The sequence below is a fragment of the Impatiens glandulifera genome, chromosome 3 (assembly GCF_907164915.1).
Source record: "Impatiens glandulifera chromosome 3, dImpGla2.1, whole genome shotgun sequence".
NCBI classification, from domain to species: Eukaryota; Viridiplantae; Streptophyta; class Magnoliopsida; order Ericales; family Balsaminaceae; genus Impatiens; species Impatiens glandulifera.
In genome coordinates, this window is record NC_061864.1 from 18,832,176 (window position 1) to 18,850,015 (window position 17,840).

General features: G+C 32.4%; 4 protein-coding genes and 1 non-coding gene across 6 annotated transcripts; 3 read left to right on the forward strand and 2 right to left on the reverse strand.

Annotated features, from left to right (window-relative positions):
* Positions 1-31: 31 nt before the first annotated feature.
* LOC124931987 lies at positions 32-1,668 on the forward strand. 2 transcript variants are annotated; one of them, XM_047472580.1, is made up of 6 exons: positions 32-168; positions 320-421; positions 499-733; positions 806-906; positions 1,075-1,182; positions 1,300-1,668. In XM_047472580.1, the coding sequence occupies exons 1-6, from the start codon at positions 82-84 to the stop codon at positions 1,459-1,461; spliced, it is 795 nt and encodes a 264-aa protein (XP_047328536.1). In that variant the 5' UTR covers positions 32-81; the 3' UTR covers positions 1,462-1,668. The 2 variants fall into 2 exon arrangements, with proteins under 2 accessions (XP_047328536.1, XP_047328537.1); XM_047472581.1 differs by having other exon boundaries at positions 46-168; positions 812-906.
* Positions 1,669-4,170: 2,502 nt separating this feature from the next.
* Positions 4,171-6,926, reverse strand: LOC124931880 (protein S-acyltransferase 18). The gene is made up of 9 exons (XM_047472460.1): positions 6,792-6,926; positions 6,577-6,690; positions 6,159-6,503; positions 5,749-5,817; positions 5,603-5,674; positions 5,382-5,510; positions 5,210-5,290; positions 4,914-5,117; positions 4,171-4,839 (listed from the first exon to the last, which is right to left on the reverse strand). Exons 1-9 carry the CDS (start codon positions 6,831-6,833, stop codon positions 4,318-4,320), a joined length of 1,578 nt encoding a protein of 525 aa, XP_047328416.1. The 5' UTR covers positions 6,834-6,926; the 3' UTR covers positions 4,171-4,317.
* Positions 6,927-7,363: 437 nt separating this feature from the next.
* Positions 7,364-12,659, forward strand: LOC124930641 (meiosis-specific protein ASY3). The gene is made up of 11 exons (XM_047470968.1): positions 7,364-7,461; positions 7,710-7,766; positions 8,009-10,000; positions 10,083-10,221; positions 11,247-11,384; positions 11,476-11,539; positions 11,625-11,774; positions 11,861-11,919; positions 12,013-12,147; positions 12,224-12,315; positions 12,409-12,659. The coding sequence occupies exons 2-11, from the start codon at positions 7,740-7,742 to the stop codon at positions 12,478-12,480; spliced, it is 2,868 nt and encodes a 955-aa protein (XP_047326924.1). The 5' UTR covers positions 7,364-7,461; positions 7,710-7,739; the 3' UTR covers positions 12,481-12,659.
* Positions 12,660-14,203: 1,544 nt separating this feature from the next.
* On the forward strand, positions 14,204-16,830 carry LOC124932231 (UDP-D-apiose/UDP-D-xylose synthase 2). Its single transcript, XM_047472849.1, has 9 exons — positions 14,204-14,561; positions 14,639-14,731; positions 14,824-14,931; positions 15,039-15,153; positions 15,245-15,378; positions 15,485-15,586; positions 16,053-16,145; positions 16,227-16,362; positions 16,442-16,830. The coding sequence occupies exons 1-9, from the start codon at positions 14,286-14,288 to the stop codon at positions 16,555-16,557; spliced, it is 1,173 nt and encodes a 390-aa protein (XP_047328805.1). The 5' UTR covers positions 14,204-14,285; the 3' UTR covers positions 16,558-16,830.
* Positions 16,831-16,881: 51 nt separating this feature from the next.
* On the reverse strand, positions 16,882-16,954 carry TRNAR-UCU. Its single transcript has one exon. It is a non-coding gene; the product is annotated as a tRNA-Arg (tRNA).
* Between the last annotated feature and the right edge of the window lie 886 nt (positions 16,955-17,840).

Sequence of the window (17,840 nt, forward strand, 5' to 3'; positions counted from 1 at the left end):
TTTTAAAAAATATTTGGTCAGAACTAGAACTCGGTATAATAAATAGACTGGCGAGCCCTATTCTGAAAGTAGAGAGAGAAAATGGCGCGAGACGAAGAAGGAAGACCACCAGGAAGACATTTCATCAAAAGCCCTATTTTTCGTGATTATTCCCACTGGAAGGAGAAGGTACGCAATCAAAACCCATCTTTCGATTTCTAATTTCTTGATACTTCATGTTTCGATGTCGATGGTATTTTTTAAATTGGGGAAATCGCAAATCGCCAAAGTCTTGGGGGGAGAAAGTATATAATTGTATCTCTTGGTTGGCGTATAATAGCTCAGGGAGAACTGTTGCAAAAGGGTTCATGAGCAACGTGCTAATTTGCTTTGGAAATTACGATTATCTGAAACTAAAGACAATGAATCTTCCACCAATAAGGTTGTTTTCTTCCCTAATTCATTGTCCTGTTCTATCATATATATAGAAACCATAAGTCCCAATCTTTGCTGGTACAGGATGTTATCAATCTGACATTCCAGGAGATAGTTGATGATGAGTTTAAGAAGATAAAGATCTTTGAAGATGCTAATAAGAACACAAAAGAAGCTTTAACTTGTACTTCTGGAAAAGATGATATGTTATGGGAATATGCTGGTCTTCAGGAAGCTTATCAAGGAGAATGTGAGGATATTTTGTTAGAAATGCAAAGAATTTTCTATGAAGAACTTGAGAAAGATGAAACAATACCAGGTTAATCTCATTTTCTATCTTTTTTTTTTATGATGAAATGTAATGACACTTAATATTTCCAGTTTTATCTAGTTGCAGATAATGGGAATGATGGTAAAACCTGGGAGGATGAAGAAGATGAATACTTAGCTCATGCAGTATATGAGCATATGCAGTTGAATGATGATCAACAGGTAGAAAGAACCTTTATGTTTGAATATGGTTTAACTGATATAGAGAAGAGAATGATCTATAAGTTCATCATATCATTTCATACATAACTTACCCCTTATACAATATCACACTACTACCCTTGTACTGCTGATTGATTCTTGCGGTTTCTTCAACATGACTTGGTATAGGTGGAAAACATCACTTGGTGCCCTATATGTAATCAAGGCAAACTGCGAGAAAACCCCTCTCTGATTTCGTGTACCTTGTGTGAATTCAAACTCAAGAGTGGTAATGAGGTGAGGATTTTCACCACTTATTAAAAATAAAGTATTATCTTGTTGTTTGATCTTGTAGTTTGTTTGATGTGGGGTTATTTGAAGGTTATGAAATCAAAATCTTGTTTAAATTTTCAGATAAGTGTGGATTTTCTTCGAGAACAATTAGCAGAAGCACACGCAGATCATCTTGGGAAAGGCTGTAAGATAAAACCCAAATTCTGTATTCAGACAAAATATGGTTTTTCTGCTTTATATATGGAATGTGAAGCTTGCACTACCTTTGAAGTAGTTGTATAGAGAATATGGTGTATGAGAATGCCTTCCGCATTTAGTTAAAGCGTTCTTAGCGAGAAAATCGAAATTGAAATCTTAGGTTTATAGGCAAGACTCTTGCTGATGGTTATTATTTTCTGGTTGGGGAATGTTTACAATGGGTAAAAGTTCAATTAATTTCCATGAGAAGATGTAATTAACTCACATTTTCTCTATTTATTTGTTTTGATATATTTTGTTAAAACACATTTTAGTCAAATTTGTATACAAAGTGTATTTGAATTTAGTTTAACTCAAATTGAAAAATTAATTAATTATCGAACTTTTGGCAGAAGTGCAGAACTTGATAAAACACTGATAAATATAGTTATTACGGTTTAAATGACCTCTCATAGTTAAATTAATTTTTACGATTTTAAATTTAAAATTATAAAAATAATTAATTTTATACTTTATTGAATATATAAATTCTAATATTGATTTTGAGAATTTAAGTAAATTTTTGATTTTTTTAGACTTATATATCTTTATTATTTTTAATATATTTTGGAAATAATATAATAAATAAGACAGTAAATATAAATTTATTTTGGTGACAAATAAAAATAATTAAGATTTATTTTCAATTGGTATTATTTAAATAATTTTAACTTAATTAAATATCAATTCACTAATTTTTCATTAATTATATTATTTAATTTATTAATTATAATATAAAATATTATTTATTTTAAATTATTATTTTTTATTTTATCATTATATATCTATAACTTTTCAGTATTTTTTTAAAAATAACTTACTTTAGCAAATTATAACTTTTAAATAAATCAACTCAAATTTGTGACGTATTCCAATCTAATAAATAAAATTAAAGGCTGGAATTTGATTTATTATTATAACTTAAGTTGTTTGAAAAAATAATAATTGATGGTGATTGTGAGGAGTTATATAATATTTTTGATAAAAATATCTAAAAAGTATTAATATATGATTATAAAATAAAAATTAATAATTTGAAATATAGAGTATTTTAGTATTTTAATTAATAAATTGAATTATATGATAAAAATAATAAATAAAATGATATTTTTTAAATTTAAATTATTTAACTCAAACCAAACAAAATCGATTCATAAACGAACAAACAGATTAGATAAATAATAATAATAAGTATATGGATAAAATGAAATTTTGAACTCAACATAATTTGGTAGTTGGACATAAGCAACAATAAGAATTGGGAGATTGGATTGGGAGGTAAATGATTGATTTACATGAAACATTTGGATGATATTTCAACATAAGTTAGGTATGGTAGAATGGAATCGACGGTTTGAGTACCCGAAAGAACCTAACCAACTAGTTTAGATTTTTATTTTGTAGTTTAGTTCAGAATTATTTTGGATCGGACCCGATCGATTTCAATTATCCGGTCGAAGAATTGAGACCCGAACCAAAACCCGATTTGAGATTTTAAAACTCTCTAAAGATGAGATTCGAGAGAGATCTCATCATTGGAAAAAAAATCGATCATGTGCTAAATGGGAAGAAGAATATTGATTTAACTAATTTTAAATAAGGACCTCTTTGATTTTAATTTTTTTATAATTTTATTGCATTATCTAACTATAATAATCTAAATATAATAATTAAGATATATTTTATTTTTTAAATTTTATAATAAATTGAAATCATATTTTTTAATATTATTTGTAATTCAGTAATTATTTTTTTATTACTTTTTAAAAATAATATAATTTTAATATTTTAAACATAACTCTCTATATTTTAAATATTTTAAAATATATATATATATATAAATAATGATGCTTAATTTTGAAAGTGTCCGAATTGCCGAGTCGAAAGTTGTGGTTAATTTAGATATATATGTGAGAGTAAATGAATATTTGGGTCGGATTCTGGGTTGACCGTCCATAAATTTAAAACGGTTAAAAATACTATAGGTATGTTTCGACATCACAACTTAACAAAAACAAGTACAACTCTTTAACCAACTAATTCGGTTAGCGAAACCATTAGACCGATAATCTAACATGTCATTAATTGTGATATTTCTACATATAACAATTGAAGCAAGCTTAGGATGCGTCATAGCTAAACTTTTAACACTACACTAAATGTCGTCCCAATAAACTAATCGAAGAATCATTTCTACAATGAATCTAGATTGCTTAAAAAAAACGTTTCCACATAATAAATTCCCCTCCAGATAATTAGACATTTCAGTGAACCAACTAGATCAATTATGACCATAGTTACATCTAATTATCGATACTCAAAGATTATTCCGCTCCGTTGCAAATCTACTACACCATTTTGATAGAAGAGTCTTATTAAAAGAAATAAGATCTCGAATATCCAGACCTTATTTATCTTTAAAATATTTTATTTTACTTCAACTAACTAGATAACAATACGATTAATTAAAAGTCTTCATAAAATTTACACATTATTCTCTCAATTTTCACTGCTAACTTTTGAAAAGATTAAATAATTACAATTTAATAAAATATTATTTTACTGTTATATCACTCAATTCATTAATCAAATTATTAAAATACTTTCAATTTTAAATTATTAATTTTTATTTAATAATTATTATTTTTTCAAAATCATCAATTATTCAAGTGAACAATTGTATTCTAATCTAATAATAAAACTAATTTCATACCAGCACAAACAAACTAAACTGATAAATAGACAAATAATAATAATAATAGTAATAAAATAATTATAAGAATAAGTAGTGTTGTTTAAAGAGAAAAAATGAAATCATGAAAATTGCTATCATACACAACTTACAATCTCTACCACCTACGAGTGTCTCTATTAATCTGTCCATCATTTCCACCACCCAATTTACATCTCTTCGCCGCCGCCGTCCTTCTTTATCACGGAGTAAACCACCTGCTTCGAAATGTATAGTTCCATCTCTTTCGACACCTCCGTCAATTTCAAATCGAAATTGCTCTTATACCTCTCCTTCGGCGTCAACCCCGACGACGCCGGAGGAGGAAGAGGATTACCGAATGAGTTCGAGAATCGCCTCCTTGGACTCGACAACCTCCTCGGCGACTTCGGCGCTCTGATCTTCGAGATCAACGGCGTCGTGCCCGACGACGACGACGACGGGAAAGATGAATCCGATAGAGGCCCACTTTTCGTCTCCAATGGCAGCGGCTTCGGCGTTTCATCTTCTTCTTTATTATTGCTGTTCATCAGCCTCTCTTTCGCCTTCTGTGCTGCTAACACGGCTTTATCTTTGCTCATACTTATTAACTTCCATGGATTTATACCTGCTCGAAACCCTTTTGTCTTCTTCTCGGTCCCTTCTCCTCCTCCGCCCCCGTCGATTCTAATTGACAATCTCGAGGAGGGTTCCTATTTTTACCAGAGTATTTCAGAAATAGAAAAAAAAAAAAATTAAACAGTTTTAAGATAGATGATCATCATACCTTCCCTCCCTTGCATATAAATCTTGAAAAAAATGGTGATGATTTTTTAGGGGAGGAATCAGAGATCATGCTATGAACATCATCATCTTCATCGTCATCATAATCAGATAAAAAGTCGGATTCGTCAGATGATGATTCGATCTCATTCATGGATGATAGATTCTCCTCTCTCATTGCCATTACATACTCATATGTTCTCATTCCCTGCACCATTTTTATTACAAGAATCAAATCATGGGTTTTTCCAAAGGTTAAAGCTTTAACTAATTTCAAGCTTGTAGTGAATAAATAAATACCTTCTGAATTAGAACCACATGAAAAAAGAAAAGTTGTGCCAGTGCTGCTGAACCATATGCTGTGAGTAGGAACAGCAAAATCTGTGGTGAGAGCCAAAAAAAATAGTCAAATTGGTGAAACAAATCATGAAATATAGCATAAATATGTGTAGGAATGAAGCCAAATCAGTACATTTATTGCTGCAAGAAGTCCTCTTGGGAAATCTATGTACATTGTCCTCTTAACCTCTTCCTTAATCCCTTTCTTGTCAGAAAAACACCTAATAAATACAGCAATAGCTGTTCCTCCTTCTATGAAAAGCTGTTTTCAAAAAGGAACTAACATTTGATCAGAATAGGTAAAGAAATATTGACAAGGGAAGTTCAAGGAATTGACTTGAAATTTGAACTAACCATCAATAACACAAAAATCATCAGTAAGAAGAATGTTGTGTAGTTCTTCTTCCCAATACAGTTGTTTAACCACTGAAAATATGTCAATAAGAGACTGTTAAGTAAGAACCAATCTTGAGAAATCTTCCTAGGGCTTTGTTTCTTACCTTGCAATGATGATCAAACCCTTCCACACACCTGTTACAAGTCCTACAATGTTTGCTGTGCTTTTTCACCTGCATCATCATGTCAAATTTGAAACAAAATGCAACAAGTTAGATTCATATCAGATCGAAATAGTCCCCTCCCTGAGTGAATTAAAAAGCTCTTTTTCTAATTCTCGGAATTCTAGTTATCTGAATAATCGACCTAAGAATATTTATCAAGGTCACAAGAACTCATGTCCTCAAAGTCATGGGTTTGAATCTTTGTACTTTGATTCTTTCTTTTCCATTCTATTTTGTTAATTGGTACTATCTATATGAGTCTTGAGCTATATCACCTATCTATATGAGGCTTTCATATAACATAAGTTAACCTAGAAATAAATTTGGGCAAAAAGAAGATTAAAACTCACCTCAAAATTACAACTAGAGCAAAATGAGATGTCATCATCTTCAACTGGATTTGGTGAAATTCCAGCACCCTCATCTTTCAGAACAAGGGGGAAAGGGAGGAAAGGCTCTTTCTGCTGGAAATTGCCTTGCCATGGATCCAAATACTTTCTCCTTATGAAAGCCCTAAGCACCTTGCGTTCTAACCTCTTAACAAATCTCCTTAATATCTGACCTAATATAGATCCATATTTTATCTTTGGTAAACCATTCTGCTTGGCCTTGTTCTTCTTCTTCTTTTTAAGATGCGTTTTGTCTGTAGGATCTATGGCGGTGCATCTTACAAACAAAATGATAACCGAGAATGCCTGAAGAAATGACGCTCTTATTAATGAACGAATGAAATGAATGAAGAAAGTGAATTTGATCAAATATACTCACAATGGAAGAGTATATTGTGACAACGGCGATTTCTGCTTTCCTGCTTCCAAGGAAAAGGCCACCGAAACAGAAGAATGATATAACCAAAAAACAATAAATCGACATCCCTACCATCTGCTTACAAAGGAACGAACACAGTAAGAAACTTCTCCATTGTACTACAATAAAATGAATCAATTGTTGAATATTCTCGTGATTTTAACAATAAATTCAACCTGTAAAGGATGGAGAGGTCGTTGCCATCCATGGCGTCGCATATTCAGACTCAGAACCCCTAGATCGCGCTGAGTAAAAGCTCTTATACCTGTTTTTTCCAATCCGATGAAGCTGAAATTTGTGAAAGTATTATGAATAACTGAAGAAGATTCAGCTCAGAGACTGAATCTGAATGGAGACCGTTGGTTTGAACTGAACTTGTAGCAAATTCCTCAAGAGGAGGACGACGAAGACGACGACGACCCAAAAGGTGAAAAACGAAAAAGAAGTAACGACTAATTATTTGCCTCTCAATTCAAATTTTGAATCATTATTTGGGCTCATATCTCAATTGGGCCTGTCAAGTTTTATGGACCATCACAATTCTCAGCCCATAAAATAAAACGTCTATTAAATAAACGGTGTTAAATTTTAAGTAACGGAGTGGCCTATTCAAGTTTGGTGTCCTATTTGAACCAAAAGATATAATTTGGTAGCATATTTAGTAATTATGTTCCCGCCCCTTTTCTCATGTATGCTGATTCATCACTGTACACTCAACAGAATTCTTCTTCTTCTTCGTTTCTCTCTCTATATCTCTCTCACACACACACACACACACATTTGGATACGCTTTAACCGCTACCTTTCGATCGAGTTCTTAGATCGTCAAGTGGAGATAGATTCGAGGTATTCTGTATTGATTTGATTTTTTATGATTCTAGTTATTCTTCACCTGGATAAATTTCAGAGACGAATGATTCGAATGGAATTTCAGCATTAATTATGATGTTTTCAGATGCGTTATAGTACAAATGGAGCAGTTCAATATTGTAGATGTTTCTATTGTGTTGTGATACTGCCATATTTGTATTTGATCTGTTGTGATGAAGCTTTTTCATGATGTATGATGATATAACTGCTGTTATCTTCCGCAGATCTAAGTATTACCTGCTTGGATCTTGACAATGGAGTTTGGAAGCCAACGGAGAGATGTAAGAATTTATTTATGTTCCCAAGCTAGATATATACATTTCTCTGCATTGTCAAGTAGATGAAGATGTTCTGTAGTAATCATGGAGAATTATGACTAGTATGATGATATATTTTTCTCCCGATTTGGTTTTGTTTTAAGTAGGTTTCTCTTATGTTCCTGCATAAATCTGATGGTGCTATGTATGTCTTGTGGATTTATGGAAAACAATGAAACTTAATTTGCTTTTGGCGTGAATTTCAGGGGGAGGTTAGTCATTGCAGGAGTCTTGGCAGCAACTGTCATCCCTCTAGTCAATCTCGCAAAATATCAATTGGGATAATGGGGGACTCATCAAAAACGAAACCTAGAACTACGACTGAAAATGATGGGATAACCGCAGTTGGACAACAGATAAATAATTCGCAGAATAATTTAATGAGAAATGGTCGTTTGAATGGTGTGAAGGCTCAATGTGAGAATAATAAGAATCCTTCAGCTTTAGAACAGACATCATCGCCATGGGTCTCTACTAGATTGTTTCAGCAAGAGGTTCATACTTCTACTGCACTTCATGCAAAAGAGAACACCCATATACATGCTGCAAGTGGCGGATCATATAGCAGATCTAGTGCAGCAAAAGAAGAACGGGTGACTGTTACTCAAACTGCTAAGGTAAATCAGAAGGGGTACACTGTTGCCCAAAGAGAAACTGTAGAACGTTCATTTGCAAATGTGCATGAAGTTCATACTCCAGTGAAGGAAATGATAGAGGATAAAATGAGCACACCCGTAACTAGAAGCACTGAAGGACTGAGAATGAAATTGATGGAAATATTGGGGGCAACTTCCTCGCCAGTCAAGCCTGTGTCAGAATTTCGGCCTTCTGATATGAAAGAATGTAACCTAAAGGATAACAAAAGTCAACCAGTTATGCAGCCAATACAGGACTCTGACACAATAGAAAAGGATTCTGAAGATCCTGATTACACAGCTAAGAGACCTGTTACACGTCCCTTGCTCCGGAAGGGAGCTTCAAAAAAAGTACCAGAGAGCAAAACTGGAACTGGGTCATATTTCACTCGCAAAAGGAAAAATCAAGAAAACAATGCTTCCCCTTTTGTGGATGGATTATCAAGACAACAGGATGGAACTTCCATGGGTGGTTCTAAATCCTTGGGAAGAATGGGGAAGAAGAGTCTTAAACTTGAGCCAAACAAGTCTTTGCTTAATGCACAATGCGAGACTCGGCAGACAGCTAATGGAAGCAAACTCAAAACTCCAGCAGAGAAGATATCTTCCTACGGTAACAAAATTTTCACTTCTCATAATCTTCCTTCTGAGAAAAAGGATAATGTTGGTGAGCCAGATACTAGACACCGGGATGATGCATCACTAGAGTCACCTCTGAGAAATAAAAGAGATCAGACTTTGTTTAATGCACAATGCAAGGCAACAAAGACCCGGAAGACAGCCAATGAAAGCAAACTCAAAGCTCCAGCAGAAAAGATATCCTTTCATGGTAACAAAACTGTCACTTCTCATAATCTTCCTTCTGAGAAAAAGGGTAATGTTGGTGAGCCAGATACTAGACACTGGGATGATGCATCACTAGAGTCACCTCTGAGAAATAAAAGAGATCAGACTTTGTTTAATGCACAATGCAAGGCAACAAAGACCCGGAAGACAGCCAATGAAAGCAAACTCAAAGCTCCAGCAGAGAAGATATCTTTCAATGGTAACAAAACTGTCACTTCTCATAATCTTCCTTCTGAGAAAAAGGGTAATTTTAGGGAGCCAGATACTAGACACCGGGATGAGGCATCATTAGAGTCACCTCTGAGAAATAAAAGTGATCAGACTTGTGATATTTCCTGTCCGAATGTTGATGAGCCTGATACTAGACACCGGGATGATGCATCTCCTCAGTCACCTTTGAGAACTAAAAGAGATCAGACTAATGATATTTCATATCTAGCCAGAGAAAGCACTCAACAAGAAGAGTTCTTTGATCCTTCCTTGAAAAATATTGTAGAACCATCTCCTGTTTTCCATATTCCAACAAATGGAACTAGACCATCATTTGCAGATTCTCCTCTTGGTTCCCCAGAGAAAGACACACATGGAAACGCGGATCATACTGGAAATGCTGAGCAATTTGATTCTGGAAAGTTCCATGGTTTCATAAGCTTTTTATCTCCAGCACAATATCATTGCAAAAAACACGTGGAGGCTGAGGCTGAGGCTGAATTATCTGTATCCTTTACAATTACTATACTCCTGATACTCATAATATATACCTCTTTTCTAGCTTTTGCAATTCCTTATTTGACCTTAGGATGACGGAGAGGAACATGAAGATTACCATTTTACTCCATGGAATTTTACTACAGAAGACAAGGATGCAACCAAGTTGCCTGAACAATGCTCTGAAGAAACACATTCTGACAACTCTCCAGAAGTTTCAGCTAATGAAGGTAAATACTGCATACTTCAGTATCCATATAGAACTTAATGCTAAGAGACCAAAAATTGAAATGCCTAATTTGTGCAAGGTTTATTTAAGTAATTCTAGTCAGAATAAGGTGGAAATTTGCTATTAATTGCCTTTTTTTTCTATGGCAAGGCTTGCAAATATCTGCATGTGCTTTTTTGCTTTCGTATTTAAATTAATATATCAACAAAGGTCAGTGATTCCATGATATCTGCTCCTCACCTTCAAAAGTAGAGGATAGCTTTTCTTTAGAAGAATGGAAAGTAGCTGAAATTGATAGGATTTATAGAATCTAGGTGTGTTAATTAACATAAAAGATGCAACTGATGAGGATGTGTCTAGTTGGAATATGTAGATATTTTATTTGCCTTCATCATCTAGTTTCAGATGGATGAATTCTTGTTTTGTTGGTGAAAGGTTCACTTTTGTAACGAGCTCCACATTGTTCTCAACTTGAGGCATTCATGGGTAATAAATGATAATGCCTCAATTCACTTGGACATCTATTTAAGTTGTCATAAGTATTTTATTAAAAGATCTCACCATAATAATCTTCTTCTGAAAGTGGTTATGAATGCTTCAAAATTTCTTTCTCTATGCAAGTTCTGGGCTATTTTGCATCCATTATTTGTCTACTCACAGAATATAATTCTAGGCACAAATCTGAGGCCTTGTTTGATCAAGGGTTATTTAGATTTAACCTAAATAATCCCTTATCTCATCATCAACCAAAATAACAAATTACCTTATATATTTTTTATAACATTTTAAATATTAAATACACTTGGTCATTTAATCCAAACAACACCAGATAATCCACTTTTTAATCAAACTAGGTTTCCCCCCCCCCCCCCCCCAAAAAAAAAAAACTACATCAAACAAGCTCCAAGGTAGTTTTGGATGCCTAGATTGGTTCATAGCTACAGGGTGGATTTTCTGATTCATAGTTCTTCTGTATATCTTCTGTTTATTTTCTCATCTGCTTGTTATTGATTTTTTACCCTGCAGACGAGGAAACAGAACATGAGTCGCCAGAAATTGCTAATGCCAAAGAAGCAAGATTCACCCTTCATCCTAATAAAAAGTTTCGAAGTCAAGAAGGCTCTGAAGTCAATGAGCTTAGTCCCCTTGCAGACTCTGTAAAAGGCATGTTCTAAATTTGGAAAGATACTTTCTAACTTATTTAAGTTGTCAGCAATATCTGGAACTCATTATTTTTACTGTTTATTGTTTGAAGGGACTGAACAAAGTAACAAATTTGAGGAAGATTCAGACCAAAATAACGAAGATGAATTAGAGACGTATGTATTTATTATGTAAAATCTACATTTATCATCCCATTTTAACTTTCTGACAGTTTGATTTATCACCATGGATATCTACCAGTGTGGTGACCATACTCAGTTTGGCTTTAGAAAGAATTGAAAAGAAAATTAAAGCAGCAACTGCCAAGAAATCAGCTGATATTATCAGTTCAGCTGCCCAAGAAATTCATGTGCAGCTGCAGACAACTGATTCTCATATTCAAAAAGATATGTAAGTGTAACTGTATAGAAATGAGAGGTGAAGTGAAGTGATTTAAGATGTTTAATGGTTGAGAAGTCACTTTATTGATGTTTCAGGGGAAAGTTAATAAACCTTGCTAAATTGAAAAGGAAAAGTGGAGAAGCGAGATTGGAAGGTAATGGAATTGATGGAGAATATATGAGTGTGATTTGTATTGGTTGATTGAGTATATAGAAATGATTTGTTTGTTTGTGTTAATGATATGCAGAGAAACAAGAACGGGTGAGGGTTATATATGAAAAGTTCAAAGATGATGTTAATCAGCATCTCCAGGAATGCAAGAGCATCGTAAGTGAGCTGGGATCTCAGGAAGCAGAATTGAAACAAACCATGGAGAAACAAAGTATGATAATGAATGTAGAATGCCAATATGTTGTATAGTAACTAACTAATAATATGAAATGTTGTGTATCTTTCAGACGCGATTCACAGAAAGCTTATCAGGCAAGCAGAAGAGGCAGTTGAGAGCCAACTAAAAAACGCTGACAGAAGAGTAACTGCTGTAAATAAGGCAAGTAGTTCGTTCCCATATGATATGATGATAAATGCGTTTTATTGATTGATATATAAAAGAGCTAAGTGTTGTAAAATAATGAATTTGCAGTTGGCAAGAGAGAAGACACTTCACCTGAGAAATGCAATAGCAGCATTTCTGGAAGAGGATGACATGAACTAAGAAAGAAAGAATCATGCCCAAAATTCATAGTCTCAGAGATTATGATATTATCTAATAAGGTAAATACCTCCCCATTCCCTTTTTATTTTTATTTTTGTAGGTTTTATTCATTTCTGATAGACCCCCACTATTGTCATATGAATACACTTTTGTTATTTTCCAAATATCTTCAAAACATATATACTCAATGTTTGAATGGGATCCCTTATTATTATTATTATTATCCTCCACACATTTTCACCATTTTCTTTAATTCATTTTGATAAATCAATGCTTATATGGACTAACTATAATTCCTGCAGTGGGTCAATGTGTTGAATAGAAAGTTGATTGGCTTTGAAAATGAGCTGTTTTTTCATGTGTGTTTGTTGTCTTGCATTCATTTAGCTTGACTTATGCCACCCTACTTTTACATGTGTTTTCTTATTGTTCTTTCACCTGTGTTCAATTTTGGTTCCCATGTATAAATGGGCAGTAAAAATAGTAAACATTTTTTAACTTTAATTTATTACACATAAAAATATATTTAGAAAATTTGTTTGATAATGGGTTAGCTTAGTTTTTTTCCCTAAAAATATTGAAATGCGTACAAGTAACAAGGCTTTTAAAATTCATATAAAATAATTTTTGAAAATATAATTTTTAATGTATAATATATAAAGATAAGAAGGATAAGACTAACTTTCAATCTACTTTGGTGTTGAGATTGTTCAGCTTCTGATATTAGGCTACAACAGATAGTAATAAAAATAATAAATATATACAAAAAGTATATATTTTATTTATAATATAAATTTTCAAATAATTCATTAATCTATTTAAATTTATAAAATAAATAATTTAAAATATGATATGTTTAATATATTAGTTTTAAATGTTTTAATAAATTTATATATATTATTTTGTAAATTCTAAAATAGTTAGAGGTTAATAATAGTGAGATTTAAAAAATTGATCGGAATTTAATATTTTAGTCTAATAATATATTTTTAAACAGAATAGATTTTTTTTAAATGATCCCAGTCATAAATTTAGTATTTACTCAAAACATTATACATAATATAGTTATAAAATAATATTTTATTAAATAAATAAAAATTCATATTATAATTTACATCATAATAAATAATAAATTGAAAAATATTTATATATCAAACTAGTACAACAAAAAAAATAGGTGAGACGGTTGTTAAAATGTTTGTATTAGATGGTTGAAAGACAAATTTTAATTACTGTATTATTTTATACTATTTTATTTAAGATAAATAGTTGAGTTTTTTTTTAAGATATATAAGTCCGATAAATCGCGAACTTTCAAAGCGTATTTTTCCGTGATGTAATTGTATATTTACTATGTTTTATGATTTTTTTTTTTTTTTATGTTCTGTTATAGTGCTCTAATTATTTTTCATTTTTTTTCATTTTTAACTAAATGAATCAGTTAAAATATAATTTTAACTTTAACGGTTTTGTGTATGATAATAAGTAGATAAGTTTTTAATTATGATAATTATTGTATAATTATGAGAAAAGAAATGATTTCAGCAGATCCTCCATCATCATCATCCACTAAAAGAGCGAGTAGCTAAATTTGATCTACGCAAGCACGTTAGCATTAATTAATTAAATATTTTTATTACAAAGAAGTGAAGAACGTCACCGATTCCTCGAGTCCTCTTTCCTCTTCCTCCTTTAAATACCCCACGTGTCCCTCTCTCTCATCTCTTTTAACTCACCACTAGAGAGAAAGAGAGAGAGAGAGAATTTACAGAGCTAGCAAGCAAGCGCGCGAAAGCTTATTGAAGATGGCGTCGGCAGCAACAAGAGTAGATCTAGATGGAAATCCTATCAAACCATTAACAATATGCATGATTGGAGCCGGAGGTTTCATAGGCTCTCATCTCTGTGAGAAGCTCATGTCCGAAACTCCACATAAGGTACTAGCCGTCGACGTTTATAGCGACAAAATTAAGCACCTCCTTGAACCGCCATCCCTTCCTTGGATAGATCGCATTCAGTTTCACCGTATCAACATCAAGAATGATTCTAGACTCGAAGGACTAATCAAGATGGCAGATCTGGTACTTGTGCTTAACGAATTCTTGATTTGCACTTAATTATGCATTTACATACATTTTGTCCTTTCTTTGTGATCCAGACGATAAATCTAGCGGCGATCTGTACTCCGGCGGATTATAATACGCGTCCTCTTGATACAATTTACAGTAATTTCATTGACGCGCTTCCTGTGGTATGCATTTCTGTTTTCATTAACAGTTACTTTCATGGAGATAGATCTATCGGTTCGATAATCATTTTTTTTGTCGGTGACTTGAATTTTAGGTTAAGTACTGTTCGGAGAATAACAAACGTCTTATTCACTTCTCAACTTGTGAAGTTTATGGAAAAACAGTTGGCAGTTTCCTTCCCAAAGATCATCCATTGCGCCAGGTGAGGATTTATATCAATGCTGGACTAAAATCTCTTAATCCTTCATAACTATATGTTTAATAACTGATTTACTTGGATCCTAAGTTGCTATTTCACTTTGATTGCAGGATCCTTCTTTTTATGTTCTCTCGGAGGATTCTTCTCCATGTATTTTTGGTTCTATTGATAAGCAAAGGTGGTCTTACGCATGTGCAAAGCAATTGATCGAGAGGTTAATCTATGGTTGGTGAACATCAATCTAATCTACCTTTTTTTTTCCACAATTGTTTATTCTTGTTTCATGTTTTTCATCATTTGTTATGACTCATTACAGCTGAAGGTGCTGAGAATGGTCTCGAATTCACAATTGTGAGACCTTTCAATTGGATTGGTCCGAGAATGGATTTCATTCCCGGTATTGATGGTCCTAGCGAGGGCGTGCCAAGAGTTTTGGCTTGCTTCAGTAATGTTAGTATTCTTATAACTGTTCTTTTTTTCATTTTAATCAGTCTTTTGCTATCATTCATATATAATCAATGAATCTTCCCCCGGACCATTTTTGTTTCTTCTGCAGAATCTTCTCAGACGTGAGCCATTGAAGTTGGTAGATGGTGGTGAATCTCAAAGAACTTTTATATATATCAAGGATGCTATTGAAGTTGTTCTTTTGATGATTGTAAGTCCACAATTGATTCCCTGGATGTGATTGCATATTTGTTTAGTAGTATTTCTCTACAAAATTTAAGAGCTTGTTTAAAGGATAAAACATATTTCATTGATCCATTTAATCGCGAAGATCGCAATCAAACGATGAAAATCCATCAACTTTTTATATTTTTTTCCAAATATTGATTGATGAAAAAGTGGATTATTTAGGTTATTTGGGTTTAATGCCTAAATTATCTTTGTGTTTAAGGGTATTTTAGTTTTATTTGATTGATGAAATGATTGTTGATTGGATAAGGGGGTTATTTTGTCCTTGTTTGATGTGTGGATTATATGAGATTAATTTCAATAACCCACTATCTAATCAACAATCATTGAAATGATTGACTAACATACAATAAACAAACAACAATTTGATTAAATCCAAATAATCCTTCATCAAACCAGGCCTATTGTGTTTGTCTTTTCTCTCCCAGGAAAATTCAGGTAGAGCAAACGGTCATATATTCAATGTGGGCAACCCGAACAATGAAGTCACTGTTAGGCAGCTTGCTGAGATGATGACACAGGTGAATTGTGTTGCATATTCCTTCTAGAAGAGAAGTTTACAAAAAAATAATTTTGAATAAACTTTGAACTTGACTTGACAGGTTTACTCGAAGGTGAGTGGGGAGGCTTCACTTGAAGTACCGACAATTGATGTGAGCTCAAAGGAGTTCTATGGTGAAGGTTACGATGATAGTGATAAACGGATTCCAGACATGACCATAATCAATAGGCAGCTTGGTTCGTTCTTACCCACAAATTCTTTTAATTTGTTTCTTTTGGCAATGGTGGTTTTAAATCATTTAATGAATGTGTATAGGTTGGAACCCTAAAACATCGCTTTGGGACTTGCTAGAGTCGACCCTGACTTATCAACACAGGACATACGCAGAGGCGATAAAACAAGCGATTTCAAAGCCGGTTGCATCCAGTTGAGCTGAGAAACCTGTGTTTAAAATGGTCGGTGGTTTGTATTATGCATTTTAAAAATCATTTGTTGGTTGAAAACTTATTTGTGGGATAATAGAGTTGTTTGCAAAATGTAGTTGCTATTACATAATGCTTTCTATTATTTCTGATTCTCTATGAAAAATTAGTGGAGAAATGTAGAATTTTGGGGCAGTTGGTAAAATGAAATGAAATGTTGTCATGTATGAGTGATGTTAGGGATTATTATTAATGAAGGATTTGTTTTGGTTCTTCTTTTCATAATGTATTCAATTAAATTTAAGATAGAAAAAAAAAATAATTAAAAACAAACACACCCGGTGGGACTCGAACCCACAATCGCTTGATTAGAAGTCAAGCGCCTTATCCATTAGGCCACGGGTGCTAGATGTTAATGTATTATAGAATGCATTTTAAATAAGTTAAATAATAAATTGAAAAAATAAAATTTGCAATCAAACCCTCGCTTATGTAAGAAAATTGTAAATTAAACCTAATTACTCACCAAAATTCATATTAGACCAAAATCATGATTTTTTTAAGAGGACAAAGGTTATAAAAGATAACCAACCAACAAGCTTCAATTTCTCAAAGAATCGTTTGTTTAAGTGAGTCGAAATGTCTATAAGGGAAAAGTCGTTATATTGTGATAACCTTTTGTACAGAGATTGTTGTAGCAAGTGTGATGTGATAATTTTTTTAAATAAAGAATTAGTTCTCAATAAATCAAATAAAGAGTTATAAATAAAATATTAATTTATAAATAATAAAACATAACAAAGGTTAAATAATACAGATTTGTAAATCTTAAAATTATAGTGGAAATTATTTAATAATAATACAATTTATTCAAAGTCACTCCAAAGATGAACAATGAGCGATGAATGAGCTAATCCGAAGAGAATAAGATTTGTTCAAACAAATGATCAGATGTAAGTCAAACAAACCAATGAAATGTTGTAAAAATCTTGATCCAATATTCTGTAGTGAAATTTATCTTATTAAAATTTATATTGTTATAAATTTTAAAAATATGTTACGAATATTAATAATTTATTTTAATGTAATTTGATGTATTTCCATAAATAGAGACGTTATAATTTATAAATTAAATTTTATTTGGACCATTGTTTAATAAAGTATAAGAATGAAAATAATTGTTGACAGTTTATATTTACATTAATTACTTAATCATAGTTCTAACGTTTTAAATTAGTATTATTTGTAAGGATTCACAACAAATACAATGAGGGTCCTGTTTTGAAAAATAA